The sequence below is a fragment of the Echinops telfairi genome, unplaced genomic scaffold, assembly GCF_000313985.2.
Source record: "Echinops telfairi isolate 266 unplaced genomic scaffold, ASM31398v2 ScPeMD7_20;HRSCAF=75, whole genome shotgun sequence".
Lineage (NCBI taxonomy): Eukaryota > Metazoa > Chordata > Mammalia > Afrosoricida > Tenrecidae > Echinops > Echinops telfairi.
In genome coordinates, this window is record NW_022103917.1 from 8,849,451 (window position 1) to 8,868,095 (window position 18,645).

The 18,645-nt window shown below is 43.9% G+C and overlaps 1 protein-coding gene across 6 annotated transcripts in view; it reads left to right on the forward strand.

Moving 5' to 3' along the window:
* The first annotated feature begins 3,538 nt into the window (after nucleotides 1-3,538).
* Nucleotides 3,539-18,645, forward strand: part of MAP7D3 (MAP7 domain containing 3) — a 26,252-nt gene continuing 11,145 nt past the window's right edge. Inside the window, exons 1-10 of one of the 6 annotated variants that reach the window (XM_045288378.1) lie at nucleotides 3,539-3,625; nucleotides 3,725-3,808; nucleotides 5,143-5,306; nucleotides 9,017-9,131; nucleotides 9,551-9,655; nucleotides 13,494-13,595; nucleotides 15,168-15,284; nucleotides 16,001-16,488; nucleotides 17,302-17,408; nucleotides 17,687-17,784. In XM_045288378.1, the coding sequence (XP_045144313.1) occupies nucleotides 3,595-3,625; nucleotides 3,725-3,808; nucleotides 5,143-5,306; nucleotides 9,017-9,131; nucleotides 9,551-9,655; nucleotides 13,494-13,595; nucleotides 15,168-15,284; nucleotides 16,001-16,488; nucleotides 17,302-17,408; nucleotides 17,687-17,784 (1,411 nt within the window). In that variant the 5' untranslated portion in view covers nucleotides 3,539-3,594. The remainder of the gene's footprint in view (nucleotides 3,626-3,724; nucleotides 3,809-5,142; nucleotides 5,307-9,016; nucleotides 9,132-9,550; nucleotides 9,656-13,493; nucleotides 13,596-15,167; nucleotides 15,285-16,000; nucleotides 16,489-17,301; nucleotides 17,409-17,686; nucleotides 17,785-18,645) is intronic. The other 5 variants (XM_045288379.1, XM_045288383.1, XM_045288380.1 and 2 more) reach the window with 5 other exon arrangements.

An 18,645-nucleotide genomic window follows, 5' to 3' on the forward strand; every position in this document is an offset into this window, starting at 1 on the left:
TGGAGCGGCGCGACGGGCGCCAGCCAACTTTCCTCGGAGTTAGCTGGTGCCACCCGGGCGGTCCCCTGCCTCCCCTGTCCCCGGGGGCCCCCGAGCGGGGCCAACGCCACCGGGGAACCCCAGCGGGGCGCGAGGGGGCTCAGGGACTCTGCTCACTCCGGGAGCCCGGGGCCCCGCGCCGGGGAGCGGCGACGCCCACCTCCCCGCTCCCACGGGCCACGCCACAGACCGCGGGGACCTCCCCGAGCGAGTGCCCAGGAAAGCCTTTCCCGACCGGGGCCTCGCCGTCCTCGGAGCCCCGGCGTTCACCAGCTGGTGGCTCGTACGGCCGAAACGTTTGCCTTTTGCCGGAGCCCTCCTTCGAGGGGGGCCACCAAGAGGGAGCCGCCCGTCGTGGCTGGGAACGTGGCGTTGTTGAAACTTGGCTCCCGGCTCCTCCTGCTTTGCCTGCTGTCTAACACATGACTTCAGCAAGATGTCACCTTCCGTGGGACATCCGTGCAGAACCAAGACCAGGCACTTTTAAAGTGTTCGTTTCTAACCTGGATCCCTCGCTGAGAACCCCCCCCCCCTTCTCGAAAACCGTTACTGTTCTAAGACTTGGCAGCGTGGGGCCAGGAGATAGCGGCCCTCGCTACCTGAGCCGGCGGGTATTTCGGGCATGGCGGAGGTTGCCCTTTTGCCTGCTCTCCGAGCACTGATTGCGAATATCAGCCTGTCAGGCGATTTGGTGTGTCTTCCTGAAACCCTTAGAGACTTTTTCACTTGCAAATTAAAAAAAACTCATTTAGCTATAACTGCAAAGGGATTCAGAGCCTAGAGGGGATTTCAGAACACACTGTATCAAGTCCCTCAAAGAGTAGGTCAGTAACAAATACATTTCAGCGCCCTATATTTGAAAACATAATCAGACTTTTTCTCTTTATAGCTTATGAGTCTGGTCCACAGAGTGCACGTGTTCACACCTAAGGCTCCCTTGACATGAGCTTAAATCCATGGCGGCCTTGGGTGGACACATCGAGCTGCTACCCACAAGGCCTCACTCAACCCACTGCCGTGGAGTTAATTCTGACTCATAGTGAGCCTATGAGTAGATCCTATAGGACAGAGTAGAGTTGCGTCTATGGGTTTCTGGAATCGGAACTCTTTACAGGAGTAGAAAGCCCGGTAGGTTTTTGGGTTTCAAACAGCTAACCTTGGTGCTTAGCACCCCCAACGCATAACCGTTACACCACCAGGGATCCTGTAGACTAAGGACAGCTGTTTGAAACCAGCAGCCACTCTGCGTGAGAATCTTTCAACTCCCGGAAAGAGTTTTGGTCTTGGAAACTCATAGGGGCAACTCAAGCCTGTCCTAAAGGGTCTCTGAGTCAGCATCAACTTGATGGCAGTAAGTTCGGGGGGGTGGGGGGGTGGGGGGGGTGATGATATAATGAAGGGACACTGGAATGTTAGCTGCCACAGAGGTAAGTGATTTGGGAATCATTTTAGAGGGTCACCCTCGTTGTGATGTCACATTTGCTGTTTAACATAGCGAGGTCCATTTTAAAAGGAAATCATAATATAATAAACTTGAAAAAAAATTCTAGAGCCCAAATAATCATTAATTTAGTTAAATTCGACTCTACTTAGCTTCTGAAATAATCATAACTAATCTCTCTTGGACTTAGGGATTTCCTGAGGGTGGGGTGGGAGGTGGAGATGAGGACAATAAAATGTTTTGGCCAATCGGCCAAGTTCCATCTGCTGGGTGCCTTGGCTCATTCTATTTTGTTACCATGGTAACCTTCTTACAATTTAGTCCAGTGGCACTCAACCTGTGGGTCGCCCAATTCATAACAGTAGCAAAATGAATGTGATGAAGTAGCAACAAAAATAATTTTATGGTTGGGTAGGTCACCAGAACATGAAGAACTTTTTTAAAGGGTTGCGGCATTAGGAAGGTTGAGAACCACTGATTTAGTCCATTATTCTCAACTAATTCTAAGGTTACTTCTGTTTAATAAATTTGTAATCTGGTAAAATTGTACATTTTGAAGAACTTTGTCCTTAAAATCAGCTAAATTGTGTCACAATATCCACGTCGAAAGATTTCTAAGCAGAACTGAATGTGCAAAAATGCTACAAGATTCTTTGGTGTTTTCTCTGTACTCACATAGAAATATTGATCATGGAGGGGGGATTCATTTATAGACTATATTTAAGAAAGGAGCCCTGGTGGTGTAGTGGGTATGCATTGGGCTGTGATCCTCATGGTCAGCAGTTCAAAACCACCAACAGCTCTACAGGAGAAAGACTGGGCTTTCTACTCACATAAACAGTTAGTCTCAGAAACCCACAGGGGGTCACTATGAGTCAACATGGACTAGATGGCAGTGAGGTTTGTTTTCTCCTTTTCAGATATTTAAGAATGCTTTTTTTCATATGCCAGTGTTTAAATCCAGAAGATAAATGTGGTGTGTCTCGGGGAGGAGATGAGCCAGTCAGGGTGCAATGTAACAATGATGAGAAATACAATCTTCCTCTAGTTCCTAAAGGTTTCCTCCCCGCTCCCACTACCATGACTCAAATTCTATCTTGCAAGACTGGCTAGACCAGAGGAGGTACACTGGTACAGATAGGAACTGAAAATACAGGGAATCCAGGACGGATGAGCCCTATAGGACCAGTGGTGTGAGTGGCAAAACAGGGAGGGTAAAGGGAGAATGGGTAGGAAAGAGGGAACCAATTACATGGAACTGTGTGTGACCTCCTCCCTGGGGGACAGACATCCGAAAAGTGGATGAAGGGAGACGTCGGACAGGGCAAGATATGACAAAATACCCATTTATAAACTATCAAGGGCTCATGCGGGAGGGGGGAGCGGGGAGGGAGGGGAAAAATGAGGACCTAATGTCGGGGGTTTAAATGGAGAGAAAATGTTTTGAGAAACGATGTACAAATGCGCTTTACACAATTGATGTGTGTATGGATTGGGATAACAGTTGTATGAGCCCCTAATAAAATGTTAAAAAAATAAATAAATAAAACAAAAAAAATTGCTAGTAGTTGAATTATTTCAGAAGCTGAGAAGCCTCTAATCAAAATCGCAGATGATTTAAATTCTGGGATTAAAAATTTGATTTTTTTAACACTCTTTTGAACTGGGATTTACTGTAGCAGCACCTCCGCCATTACAGTGATTCTTCCGTGCCAACTACCGTCTGCAAAACACAGATTTGAAAGATGATGGGATTTCCCCACAAACGTTTTGAAGCCCCTCTTACAGCCTCTCTCCATTCTCCTCGTTATTTGACTGCTCATCTTCAATAGTTGTCTATCTTGATATGTAGAAACCAGAAATGTATGCAGTGTACCAGAGGCATATTTCTTGGGATTTTTATACAAGAGTAGAATAGCGTTTTCTGAAGCATTCCCCACACTTCCTGAATTAGGGATCCTTGTGCCATACATCCTGTTCTTGATCAGCTCTGTACTGGCTGTTTGTATTTTTTATTTCGAGCCTCTTTCCTCTCGCCCTCTATTTCAGTTGCCGCAGCCCAGGCTATTGCTGAAGAAAGACGACGGAATCAAAATGGTATTATTGCAGATGTAATGAAAACCTCCAGTATGTCATTTAAACCTGGTATGATTCCTATAGTGCCTTGATAGATGTCAAAGAATCAGTTAGATTTCCTACTACGAATGCCTAATTGTATTCTCCCCCCTCCCTTCTCTTTTTTAGTAATTGACGGCTCTGTTTTAAGAAATGATCTAAAGCAACAGCTCGCAAAAGAACGCAGAGAAGAAAAACAGCGACTACAAGATGGTATTATTTGAGTTTTTTTACAAAAAACAAAATGAAGGAATTTTATGTTCAGGTTATCTATTTACCAAGGAGTTCACTTTTTCTAATCTGTTTATATGATAGGGGGCAATTTTTATATGACATATCAGGTTCCTTTAACTACTTATACAATAAAGCACGTAAAGTGGGTCCATACAAATTTCTGACCAATTTATTTTATTTTTGAAGCAGTTTCTTTTTTTTTTAAAGATAATTTTATTGGCGGCTATTACAGCTCTTATGACATTCCATACATTGATTGTATCAAGAATTTTTGTACATATGTTTCCATCATCATCGAACCATTATTTTCTGTTACTTTAATTTTTCTGAAAACAGAGACAGTGTGTGCAGTAAATATAGAAGGGGATTTCACTCGTTTTTTTCTTAATAATCATTTTACTGGGGGGCTCGTATAACTCTTATCACAATCCATCCATCCATTGTGCCGAGCACATTTGTACATTTGTTGTCATCATCATTCTCAAAACATTTTTTGGGGGATTTAACTCTTAAATGTATTCTCACAACTTTAAATGAAGTTGCTAATAATCTTAGTGTATGTTATCAACTTCTTTTTTACTGATCACTATGCTTCTAAAGCATAAGTTTATATAAATTAGACACTAAAAGAAGGATCTTCCTACAACTGGCAAGAATGCTTTGGTCTTCTAAATCCAGAGCTGAAACTCATGCTCAGCTTCATCCAAGTGGCATAGAAATGACTTCTGTTGATGGAGCACTGTTTCTCTCTGTAGCCCCTTCAAAATGTCTTTCACTTTTGGCTTTCATGAGGGAAACCTGGAATATAGGACAGCATTCTGCCGTGCACGCATGTAATATACGGCTAAGTCCATGAACAGCAAACCGGGCCTGGTCTGTAGAAATGAGACTTTTCAAAGAAATTCCCTACTAGAGGGGAGTCGAGTCTTATTGCCATGCCCAGCACACTCACAAGAAAGAAGGTACCGTATATACTCGTGTTTAAGTCTAGTTTTCCAGCACAGTTTTAATGCACTTTTTATGGTGCAATTAGGTGCCTCAGCTGATATTCGGGTCGGCTTATCCTCGAGTATATACGGTAGTAGCTCCCTTTTCATTTAGAGTTGTATGTTGGCCAGAATCAGCAACAGCTCTACCAATCCAGTTCTCCAAGTTCTTCAGTGGCCCTCTGTGTTACTGGGTTAGTTATTAGCGCCAGCTATTTTAAGAAAGACTGTGCTACATGTGGACCTTTTCCTTCTGTGTGTGTGATGTGGAAAACATAACTAGTGTCTTGACTTGTACACCCTGAAAATGTATTTGAACTATTTCAGCCAATAAGGAATTACAGTTCCTAGAAAAAGAAAGAAAATCGAAGTTGGTCTACGAGAAGCAGCTGGAAGAAAAACATCGAAAGCTGAGGCAACAAAATGAAAAAGAAGAGCAGCGAAGAGCGTCTGCAGAATGTAAGAGAAAGCAGAAGTTAGAGGAAGACAAGGTAAACATACTGTTTTACCCAATTACTCATGTCATGTTCTGTGTGGCTTGGGTCAGGGGTATTTTTCTCTCAACCCATCTCTGCCCTGGACTGGTCTACCCTGTGAAAGGAGAACCTTGCTCACTCCCACCTCAGACCCCCGTGCTTCTGTGCTGGTAAGATCCCAAGCAATTTGGATCCCTCTCTGAGGTAAAGGGGAGCCTGGCATGTCCCAGAGCAGTGCGCGAAGGGCATGTGACCTGTGGCTTGCCCTACTGCTAAATAGAATTCAGGATTGTTCTATTGTCACGTGAATAGGGCAGCCCCCACTGTCTAGCCTTCCCCAATATGCCAACTAACTTTTTTCTTCTTCTCCCATCACCTCTAATTGCATCAAACTCCCCGGGCTAATGGAGCCATGGTGGCGTAACCTGTTAAGCACCCAACTGCTCTCTCTTCCTTGATTCCATTGGCTCTCAGCTGTCCCGATGTAAATCCTTGTAAGTCGTTAGTCTCTGTTCTGGTGCTCAGTCCGACTCTGCCCCACCCCAACCCCACCAATGGCTCTTCTTTCTCCTTTCTTCGTCTAGGCTTCTCCCTGTTGATCTCTCCCCATGCTGCCGCCACCTCCTTCTCTTTGGACACATCCTGGCTCTGGCACACGCCCCTCCTCCATCCCCGTCTCCAGTGCTCAAACACAAAACCAACTCACTGTCATTGAGTCCATAGGGACCCTACAGGGCAGAGTAGAACTGTCCCCTTTGCTTTCCGTGTCTGTAACTCTTCACAGGAGTAAGCTTCATCTCTCTCCCACAGAGAAGCTGTTGGTTTTGAACCGCTGACTCAGCTACCGGAGGACCTTCCTCCATCCCCTTCCTCTAATACCAGTGGTTCTCAACCTTCCTAATACCGCGACCCTTTAATACAGTTCCTCATGTTGTGGTGACCCCCAATCATAAAATTATTTTCGTTGCTGATTCATAACTGTCATTTTGCTACTGTTATGAATTGTAATGTAAATCATGATATGCAGGATGTATTAGGTGACCCTTTGGGTCGTTCGACCCCCAAAGGGGTCACTACCCACAGGTTGCGAACCGCTGCTCTAGGACCGACCTAGGCCATGTCTTTGCTGCCTGTGGCCCATACCTCTCTCATTCTTTCTCTGCTGTTTTTCTGCCGTCTTTCTGGTGTTGATTTATAGTCTTTGCCAGCTCCCATTATTTTGTAGACTCAGCAACTCTGTCAGTTTCCCTTCTCCTGTGTCTGTTGGGTGTTTCTAGGGCAGAGAGGGGAATCCTTGGTCCACAGTGCTTAAGCACTCCGTTTCTAGATGGAAGGTTGGTGGTTCACACCCACCATTGGCTCTGCAGGAGAAAGATGTGACCGACCGTCTCCTTCCCTAAAGAGTCACAGCCTCAGAAACACTGTGGGGCAGGAATGGATGCAATGGCAATGAGTTTGGGGGCCAACGAGAACAAAGACCTGGAAGAGAATTTTTAAAAGCAACAGAAATGACACTATAGCCCAGAGGTTCTCAACCTGTGGGTCGCGACCCCTTTGGGGGAGGGGGTCGAACGACTCTTTCACAGGGGTCCCCTAAGACCATCAGAAAACATACAGATATTTCACAATATATAATTACATATTGTTTTGTGATTAATCACTATACTTTCATTATGTTTAATTATGTTCCATTTGTAACAATGAAAATACATCCTGCCGATCAGATATTTACATGATGATTCATCACAGTAGCAAAATGACAGTGATGAAGTAGCCATGGAAATAATTTGATGGTTGGGGGGGTCACCACCACAGCGGAACCGTATTAAAGGAAGGTTGAGAACCACTGCTATAGACAAAAAGGGAACCACTGCTATAGACAAAAAGGGACAGGGTCGGAGATAAGGAAGGAAGGGCAAAAGGGAACTAGTGGGGGGGAGCCCTGCAGGGAGTGAGGGTACATGTGGGAAAAGAGCAGACCACAGCGCAAGGGGAAGGGAACTGGGCTTTGCTGAGGAAGGGTGGGTGTGGGGAGGGTGTAGGCAGCTGCCCTGGGGCAGCCTTGGAGGCAGGAAGGGACCTGAATGAGCATGAGAAGCAGGCCTTAGGAAGCAGTGGGGGAGAGTATTCTTAGGGATAAGAAATGTTTGAAGAAAACCAATGATCACATCTCTTGGTAGTCTGCATTATCATTTGAGGCTTTGAAATGACAGAAAACATAACATTTTAAAATCCTGTCATTAAATAACATGTTAAGAACTGCAGTTCTCCTCTCCTCAGAGGAAATGGAGAACTTTCCGGTTCCTAGTGTGTTTATCTTTGCCCTCAGAGAAACAGTGGGGACCTTGTAAGGTTGATGCTGTAAGGAAATGCTTGTTGTCAAGGAAGAAGACAAAAACATCTGGCCCTGAAGTTGGTTTGCTTACCTGAGTATAGGTAACTCCCGCTTTTCAAAAGCTGGCTGAATGCTCTTTTGCTTTTACAAGAGACCGGCATCCCTACCTGTTTGGCCAACCCAGAGTAATCCCTTGAGGGATTTTGCATGTATGAAAAAAGGTGAAACGTGAGACACTAGCATTCAGCATTTCTTCCTGTTTTCTCTGTTTTTATAATTTTTTTAAGTTGGGTTTTGATACACATATCATTCCAAATTTCAGTAGAATGTACAGTTGCTACCACAATCAGTTTCCAAACATTCTTTTCTATGTGCACTCCTGGACATCATCTCCCATTTACACCCCCCCCAACCACCACTGTACCCATCCCCAGCATTTGTTTTGCAGGGAGCCCTAGATCACAGGGAGCTCAGTGTCACCCAGCTCCTTCCAGGGAATGACACTCAGTATCTCAGCATCAAACTGCCATCGCTTTGAACCCTCTGCCCCTGAGCACCGTGCTAGTGTTAGCTTATGCTTAATACATTTTTTGGTATGATTTGGTCAGTTATTTGGCAGTGGGTGGGTGGGTGGGTGGGATGGGGAATGCTGAAGAATTCTACCCATAGAAATGAATGGTAACCATTTCTTCGCTTTACCCCATTTCAGTTTAAGAAAGGTTACATAGGACCACGCTATATTCGGAGGGTAGTGGACACTTGTATAGAGTACAGGAATGGGGAAAGAAAACATTTGTATAGTTGTTACCCTGACCAGTTTAAATTGAGGTTGAGGTTAAGAGAAACACATTAGCGATCTTTTTGAAACTTTATACGTAAGATGTTATAAATCTGAATATCATAGACAGATTTCATTTTACTTACCTGTGTGTTTAGTTGTCTTTGCCCCTGCCTTATTCTACAAAGAATTTAAGCTGACTGTAACATATATACACCATATTCGATGGTAAACTGAACGATGAAGAGAATCAAGAGGGGGAAATTGAGGTAGGGAGATAAAGCAAAAGTTATGATAGGCATCCATAAAAGTATCCCACTTAGTGTATGTCCAGGTGCTAGAAAGAGTAGAAAATTTTCTTATGTTAAAAGCAAAGCAGGGAAATATGATCAGTTTAAGGATGCAGGGCCCAGGAGGTTATAAACATTTAATTGTTGAAGAGAAGCACTTCCATTCATTGGTACCTGAAACACGTCTCTAGCTGTTTGTGTCTACGTGATACCCAAAGAAGGGCAGGTGTGTGATGGGGTTGTTTGATCAACCACAGATCAGAATGGTATTAACCAATCTAATAAAGATGTTCAAACATGTGTTGGCATTTATTTTAAACAGGAGAAATATAAAGCTGCATTGAACCGAACATCAGAGCACAGCAGCCGTGTTGACTTGCATCCAAAGAGGTGGTCCTGGGAAAGTTCTTTGGCCTTTAATTTGGAGAGCGGATCTGGTAATTAACACAATGGTTACACTTGAAGTTCATTGATGTTAATAGCAAAATAGTGGTGTTCAGATTTAAGTGTTATATCCTACGGGAAGGTAGTAATATGTGGTCTATGGTGTCCATAGTAAGTGTCTATGGAATAAGAAACAGGTAAAATTAGCTTAATTTAATCAGGATATTCTAAATCATGCCATTTAAACTCAATCAGCTGAAGAAATGATTAATGCTCATTATATAGCTTATCAGTTTATACAAGTTCATAAAAAGAGAAGTGAACCGTATATGATTGGAAGGAATGGCAGATGATAACCATTAATGAACACATCTGTCCCCCAGAGAAATACATCATGAAATTTCATTTTGTTTCAGTCGCGATGCTTTCTCCTTTAAACATAATTACATTAAATTTCATACCCTGTTCTTAGCTAACCGCCGTTCTAGTTCCACTGAGACACTTGAACAAAAAAGTGTCGCTGTCAACAGACCCACGTCTACCACAGCTACCGGTCTTCACCCTCCTGCTCTTAATAGTAAGTAGTTGTTTCTTCTACATGACAATCAGAAAAACACAAATCATCCGATGCATCTGTGCAGGACACTTCATGCTTGTGACTGGAGACCATTTAAATGTATTTCACAGGAACAACACATTGCACAGTAGACCGGGTTGCTTTGACTTCCACATTGTTTCATTATTGATACAGTTAGAGCTCGTGGGGATTTCAAGGAGGAGGCCTTTGGTTTCGTTGCTTGTCAATCTTTTCTTATTATTAATTGGGATTAATACATAAATCAAGTCCTTCCATAGTTCAGTCACATTCAGCAGAATTGAACATTTGCTACCACAATCAGTCTCCAAACATTCTTTTTCTATATGGACCCCTTGACGTCATCACCCCTTCACCTTGCCCCCATCCCCGGTGTCCCCCTCCTCCCCACACCCCTATTCCACTTGCTGACTCTATAGGTTCATCAGTCCTAGTGTTCATACCCCCCAAAATGGAAAAACACATAGCGCATCTTCAATCAAAAACAAAACAATACAGGCCCCCAAATACATAAAATTTGGGAAATCAGATCCAGTGTGCATCTCAGGGGAAATCTGCTGACTATTAACTGTTCAAGTCAGGCCTATGCCTTTGACCTTCTCTACTCAACCCCCCAATGCGCTCCATTAGTGACCGCTTTCCTCCTATCCCTAAGTTGAGGAAAACAGGAGTTAACCAGAGGTTTATTTTCTTATATTCCACCAGTGAATCTTGTGCTCCCCCTGCCATCCAGAACCTTCTGCAAACCTTCCCTCCCTTCACCTTTGGATTATAGGCTTCACAACCCTTTGGTGATTAATGATGCTGTGCTCCTTCCATGTGGACTTAGTTGACCTCTCATTTAGATGGTTGTTTGTTCAGACAAGCCTTTAAGATCACAGACACTATTTTATTTGATAGCTGGGCACCATCTAATTTCTTCACCACATTTTGCTTGATCACCTGTTTCTGTGTTCCCTTCCTGGAGGTGAGTATTGAGCAGGGCCATGATGTCAGAGCTAAAAACTGAAGCTGGGATTTAGTGTGAGCCCCCAAATTGTACCTGGTCCCAAGTACATCTTGGAGGAAAACTTTGCTAGCATTATTTGCAGTGCCATGTTTATGTATTTAGAATTTATATGTTTATTGCTTTATAAGCATTGACTATACATCTTACTAGCTAGATACTTTGAAGAATTGGCAACGACTTCCTCCACAGGCATTTATTGCATTTTAAATTTGTAAATACCAAACGCTTTCATTAATATGTCTACTTGCTCTATTAATGACACATATATAAAGAAGAGACTGATGACGACTTTTAAGGTAATGCATAAATTTCACCAAAAGAACAAGTTCAACTATTATTTTTTTAATTACTCTTTTTATTGGGGCCTCTTACAGATCTTATAACAATCTATACATCAATTGTATGGAGCATGCTTGTACATATATTGCCATCATCACTTTCAAAATATTTTCTTTCTACTCGAGCCCTTGGTATCAGCTCCTCATTTTTCCCCTCCCTCCCATCCTTGTGAATCCTTGATCAATTATATATTATTATTGTTCTTTTCATATCTTACACTGTGCTATCTCCCTTCACCCACATTTCTGTTATTCGTCCACCACTGGTGGGAGGGTGTTGTTAAATATACATCATTCTGATCAGTTCACTCTTTCTTTCCCTTCCTCCCCACCATCCCCCTACCCTCATGGAGTCGCTGCTCCCACTACTGTTCCTGAGGGCTTTGTCTGACCTGGATTCCATGTGTCGAGAGTTCTTACCTGTACCAATGTGTGTGCTCTGCTCTAGCCGGATTTATAAACTAGAACTGAGGTCATGGTAGTGGTGGGGAGGAAGCACTAGAGGATTGATGTGTGTTTCAATGGTGCTATTCTGCACCCTGGCTGAATCGTCCCTTCTGTGTGACCCTTCTGTGGGGGGGATATCCAATTGTTTACAGATGGGCTTTGGATCTCCACTCCACCCCCTTTCACTCACATTGATATAATTGTTTATTTTGGATCTTTTGATACATGCTACCTGATCACGTCGACACCTCATGATTACACCAGCTGGTGTGCTTCTTCCATGTTGGCTTTATTTGTTCCCTACTAGATGGCTGCTTGTTTAACTTCAATCCTTTAAGACCCCAGACATTACATTTTTTGATAAGTGAGCACCATCTGCTTTCTTCACCACATTTGCTTATGTACCCATTTTGTCATCAGCGATCATGTCAGAAAGGTGAGTATCACAGAGTGCCAGGTTATTAGAACGAAGTTTTCTTGTGTCGAGGTCCCAAAGTCTGTCTGCTATCTTAATACTTAACATGCAAATATATGCACATAGACTTATTTCTCTATCATAAATTAATATATTTACATATATACATGCCTATATTTATACCTCTATAAATGGCTTTTGCCTCCTCGTTCTTTCCTCTATTTTTTGCTTTCTTCTTGTCCCACCATCATGTTCGGCCTTCATTTGGGTTTCAGTAATTTCTCTCGGTTACACTGCCCTTGATCAAGCCCTATCAGGCCTTCTACACCTTATTTGCCATCAATTTTAGATTCCGTATTGTTCCCTTGTCCCTGATTTTGTTGGCTACCCACTCCCTTTACCCTGCCTTCCCTCTCCCATGACCACTGGAACCGTTGATCCCGTTGTTTTCTCCTTGGGATTGTTTATCCTGCCTACCTAGATAGACACAGAGAAGAAGAAAAGAAAAAAACCCAATAATAGTTCCAGGTCTGTCTGCTGACCCTTATGTATATTTTCCGATCGAGTTGGATGAGGTGCAAAGCCCTGCCTTCCAAGTCTGAAGTCTATTTTCGGGATTTCTTGGGGTCTCTGTTGCTTTGCTCCCCTTGCTGCTCTTGCACTCCCTTTTGTGTTCCACCCCCGTGTGTGTGTGTGTGTGTGTGTGTGTGTGTGTGCGCGCGCGCGCGCGCGTGCACGCGGAGGTGGTCAGACCAGGGACACTGCCCACACAGTGTCTCCAGTGCTGTCCCCGTCAGTGAAGTGACATTGTGTCTCACGGTGGAGCCGGCCCTACACTCCTCTCTGCATTGGTTGCTCCTAGCATGGAGCTCGTCCTTGGAGCTTGGTGGCCCATGATGTGGGTCTCTCTTTCTCCCTTTTAGCTCACTCCCTTGTGGTCTGGACAGACCCTCCACTCTCCCTGGGCTATATTACCTTGGGGGGGGTGGCGGGGAGGGGTCAGCAGTCCTCTGGATTAGTTTGCTGCTCCCTGCTGGTGTGTTGCTCTCAAGGCTTGGCGCACCGGAAATGAGGTCTGGTCCCTCTTCCTTTCCTTTGGAGATATAAACAGTACCCTCCCCCCTGGGTGGATTATCAACTAACTTTTTAAATGTTGCCATTACTAGTTTATAATACAAGAAGGTACATGTGGATACTTTATGAAATACGTAACTTGCTTAAAGGGACAGCATTGCACATGCTTCAATGATGAAGCTGTCACTAATGATTTCCACAGAAAGTAAAAATTGCCAATGTGTTTAAATTGATTTGAAGCCTATTCAATCCAGAGAGATTGACTATTCAAACTCAAATGAAGTGTAAAATCCAAAGTGTAGTCTAATTTCAGGCAAATTTACGTAAAAAATACACTAGTGTTAAGTTTGAGGATGTTGAATCCCTGCATTAAATCAGAAATTCTTACAAACAAGCTTTTTTTTTTTTTAAAGAAGATTCTGAAAAAAAAAAATAAAAAAATAAAAAAAAGAAGATTCTGTTTTAAATGGTTCACTTCTCTTTTACTATATCTGAATGTTTAGTAAAAAATAATGTCCCTTTGCACTGGCTCTCTAGGACTAACAGATAAGAAGAGAAGCGTGTCTTTGGTCAGCAAAGATATTAAGATGTATTCATCTACCGAATTGGACCAGCTACGAAAGGAGGAGAAACTATGTGGTTAGTTGTTTCTAAGAACAAATCATTAAGTCATCGTTTAAAAGAGGTCAGCGTAGGTCAAGATTGGAGCGCTGGTGGTGTAGTGGTTTACCAGTTGAACTGTTATTTGCAAAGTCAGCAGTTTGAAACCACTAGTCACACTGGGAGAAACGAGAAGCTTTTTACTCCCAGTTATTTACAGCCTCAAAATCTCACATAAAAATGTATAATCGTAGTTCTACTCTGTCCTTTACAGTTGCTAGGAGTCGGAATCAACTCGATCGATGATGGCAGTGAGTAAGCGTCCAGATTTAGTTTCTTGAGAAGTCGATCCTAAAATTAAACGTCTCTTTTTCACTAAACAATGCACATTGATAGAGAGCTTTCTTTCCGGCAGTTCGTGTTTCATTGACTGCGCCCCAAATTTCTTGATTCTTACTGAAAGATTTCTGTGTTTCAAGTAGTCTAAGATCTCCTTTTTGGAAAGGCTAGTTGCTTCTGTGTTTTCACTAAGCAATTACTGATAGATGACTCTCCAAGAGTGGTGTCCTTAGAGTTGATATTACACAGTGCTGTAACGCACGCGCACATACATATGCAAGGCTGGGCAGAGTGGTCTTGTCTCACCCTCCTGCAAGGCTGGTGCAGAGCCAGGCAGTCAGGCCCCTCCTGGCCCCCGCCCCTCAGCTCTGCACAGCTTCTCCTGTCGCCCGTTGGCCAAGGCAGAGGCCTTCTCCACCCTATGGCCTGAGTGCCTCATTGTGACTAAAAGAGGAAGGATGAAGCCATCACCTAGGTGACCCCTCCCTCTGCAGCACCATTGACTCTGGGGTCCATTTGGTGTCACCCCCTCCAACAATATCAGGGCAAGAGTTTGATGAAAACATCTTCTCGTAATAAGAGAATTTAGTCTATCTCTAAGAGTTTTAGGCAATGGATTTAACCCATGATTATCAGTGACATATATCGGTAGAAATTCATGTAGAAATGCCAAAATCTAGAAATCCAAAATAATTTTTAAAGTTGTTTCAGCATGTACACCTTTTTTTCTGTTTTCCTATGTATGGAGGCCCCTCCATAGGGACTTCATTGAATGCGGTATCTCACCCAAACACCACCACCAAGTTGATGCCAACTCAAAGCAACCCTATAGCACAGGGTAGAACTGCCCCGTGTGAGTGTCCGAGACTAACCTTTTTCTGCAGTAGAAAGCCTCTTCTTCCTCCCGCAGAGCAAGCATCTGGTGGTTTTGAACTGCTGACCTGTGGTTAGCAGCCCAACGTGTGGGAGGATGTATCATTTTGGGATCTCTGTTACCCAGATCCCTTGTGGGTTATTGTGGTCTGCTGGCTCCTTCCCTTGTTCTTCGGGTGCTCTCTTCCCGAACCTGATGGGTCAAAACCACTTACCTAAAGGATAGGCAAGGTGTCAGGCCAGCGGGGGCGTTCACTCCTGTTGTGTTCGATGTTTTCCTCTTGGCCTCAACTCTGAGGCAAGGAACTTTATCCTTTGCAGACGTTCATACCCCTCTTCTTGCTTTGTTTGTATTTGTAAGACCTCTAATGAAATCCTTTTCAATTTGTCCTCATTTAGTTCATCGCCTATGCCCTCCACATGCGATCGTCAGTCGTCTCCTGGAGCCAACCCTAGCGTCACTTGCCAGAAGTCAAAGCGTGACTTCCTTACCCAGCCCAGCAAAGGCTACATCAGGTGACAGGCATGTGGGAGGAAGTCTGAGGGGCTAATATTTGCGCTTACAAAATGGGTTATTACATATCAATCATTCTAACCAGCCGTTACCAAATTAGCACTTTGACCTAATGGTTTATGTTGTGTGTGTGTGTGTTTATGACTTCTAACGTGATAGAGTGGCTATAGGTCCTCATAGAGTATAGATAGTTCTCAGTTATAGGTCACCTGGGTTATAGATAATAAAGAGGATGAGATTACTAACTTTGATGGTAATTTTAAAGCTCTATGAGATGCTGGCCCTGAACCTAGATGATGTCGCTGCACTGTAAAATATACTGGATTTTTAAAATGTGGGAAAACTTAATATCAAAGTACAATGTTTCCTACTCTAGATGCTCCTTTTCCTGAATTTATGGAAGAGTTACACTTAGTGCCTTTTCTACTTAAATTAGGGAAATAAAGATGGTCTGAAAAAACAAATGAACAAATTGCCAGAGTTGGCATTTCAGACCCACCAGTTAGCTGCTCTGTGGGAGACATGCCTGGCAATCCACTCCTAGAAAGACGATAGCCTTCTCTCCTCGTAGCCGTCTGCTCCGTCCTCGAGGATCGCGTTCAGTCAGAATCCTCTCACCGAGACATAGCAGCATTCTTATGCTGTCTATTTAGTCATTTTTGCCCTTTTGGTTTTCTAACTTTATGGAATTTCATCCTCTGCCCTCCTTCACCTGTAGGCGTCAGTACCAGTGTCGTCCACCATCTTAAGACGGCCATCCGGAGCCCTAGAAATGATGAACCAAAGACACCTAATTTGCCTCCAAACTCCACTATAAACATGATGCATTTGGCAAAACCAAAATTCTTGCCCGAAGGGAAAATAGAAATGCCCCTGGTCACCGGTATGGAAGCATTTCCTGCGGCTGCCACAAAAGTGTCCCCCAAGATGGACATGAAAGCCTCCTCAGAGACCAAGGTAAAAGCTCCCCCTGAAGCCTCTCCTAAAACTAGCATAGACATCAATGTGGAAGCCCCTCCAGAGGCCGGGGTGGAAGTGTGCCCAGGGACCAGCATGGACGTACACGTCGAGGCTAGCGTGGATGTCTGCCCCAAGACCACGGCTGACATCCATCCCACGGCCGCAGTGGAAGTGCATGTGGAAGCGAGTGGAAGCGAGATGTGTGGGGTAACAGCCCTTGATGGTGTAAAGGGAACCTCTTCTCAGGTAAAAAGCAAAAGTGGGAAGCTCCGCAGAGGTTTGTTATTAAGAAGCACTTATTGACCATTTGTTCTATTAAAATCTGTATACTTAGCTGTATAGATTATGATAGGTCAGATTTCTCAATGTATCCAACTCGTTTATAGTATTCTGCAATAAAATGTGTCAAGGAGAACTTCTTTAAACTAATAACAAAATTCTCAGATATTCATTGTACTAGAGTTTCTCCTCCTCACTCCCCCACCACACACACACACACACACACACACACACACACACACACACGAATATTAATGACCGGGAGAAAATGTAGTAGCTTATGTGGGCTATGTTTCTAAAAGTGTAACTTTTTGAGAAGTTTTTTTTCTAAAACCCTTAATTGGGACTTGAAAATGAAATTAGGTTTTGAAATTAAAAAAATATCTATCATTTAACCTGCTTGATTTTTTTTTGTCATAACATGAATTGTTAGTCTGGGGGAAAAATAGCTCTGTTCGAACTCTAAGCAGCATTCATGGAGCTTGTCATACATGAAGGCAAAATAGGGGTTCTTTTAATAGTTTTATTGGCACATCGTTTGTATACCACACAAAGTAATCCTTCGATCACACTCAGGAGAGTTGTGCAATCAGCACCACAATCAATTTAGAACATTTTCTTCTCATACACATTGTTATTAGCTCCCGCACGTCCCCACAACCTCTCCTGCTGCCATGCCCCTATGTAATCACTGGTTTTTATTCAAAATGTTTTTCTCTTAAAAAGAAAAGCCAGCTGCAGGAACATTAATGCCAGTAATTTCTTTTCTTACCGTATCAGTCTGCTCAGAAATCTGCCTCAAGTCTTGGGAGCAAGAAGCGCCTGCCATCCAACACATTATGTTACCAGCGGTCTACAACCGGGTGTCGCGCACCTTCTCCTACTAAGTAAGTAGCTTATCTGCAGCCACCTCCAATCAGTTTTTTACTAGGACAAATTTCACGTTAATGTTTCATAAATGAAATCCTTTACCAGGACAAATTTCACATTGACATTTCATAAATGAAATAATGTGGTGTGCCTGGTAACCTAATTGTAAAGCGGAAAAAATAGCATTAGATATTATGATCATATTTCACTATCACGAACATCATATTTTATGAAATGGGACCCTAGGAATGAGCACACGTGGCTTATAAAACCTCAACTATTAACTTTTTCACAGCAGACTAGCCCCAAAGAATCGCCCTCCATCGCCTTCATCGAAGACATCCTCTCATTCGAGCAAAGGAACCCCTGTTCAACAGACCGGGTGTGCGACAAGTGAGTTAAATGAAACCAAAATGGAACACAAAACAAAACAAACCTTTTCATGGATAGATAGTTTGGGAATGGTCACTTGCGTCCGTCCTACTCTAGGGATCTGAGACTGTAGAGCAGTGGTTCTCAACCTTCCTAATGCCACGACCCTCTAATCCAGTTCCTCATGTGATGGTGACCCCCCCCCCCATAACATTATTTTTGTTGCTACGTCATCACTGTCATTTTGCTACTGTTATGAATCGGGCGACCCCTGTGAAAGGGTCATTCGATCCCCAAAGGGGTCACGACCCACAGGTTGAGAACCGCTGCTATACAGGATTTCCAAGCTTTTACAGGAGCAAATTGCCTCGTCTTTTTCTGTGGGACCTTACCTTTTAAGTCTTCCACTTCCCCACACCAGGAGCCCCAGTGGTAGAGTGATGATGTGTTGGGCTGCTGACCTCAAGGTCAGCAGTTCAAAACCCCAGGAGAGAGACGGGCTCTCAACCCCTGTCAAGAGTTCCAGTCTTGGAAAACTCACAGGGCCAGTGATGCCTTGTCTTATGAATCTTGTTTCGTTTGGGGTGTTTTCCCAAAGACTAGGAGCAGGTTTGCCCCCCGCCCCACCCCACCCCTCCCGCCAGGTTTGGCCCTCCCTGAGACAGTTACTCTCAGCCTGGAGGCAATTGAGGTACTCGCTCACCTGCCAACCTCTCCCCCAGCACTGGTGGCCAGCAAAGTGGAACCTCTGGATTTCATCACTGGCCAGTTCCTGCCTTGCCCTCCAGGCCCTGGTACTTTGCCTCCCTGGGCACCTGTACCACCACCTTATCCCCCATCCCCACCCCTCCAGCCTGGCCTTCCCCTGGAGGATTCCTGAGA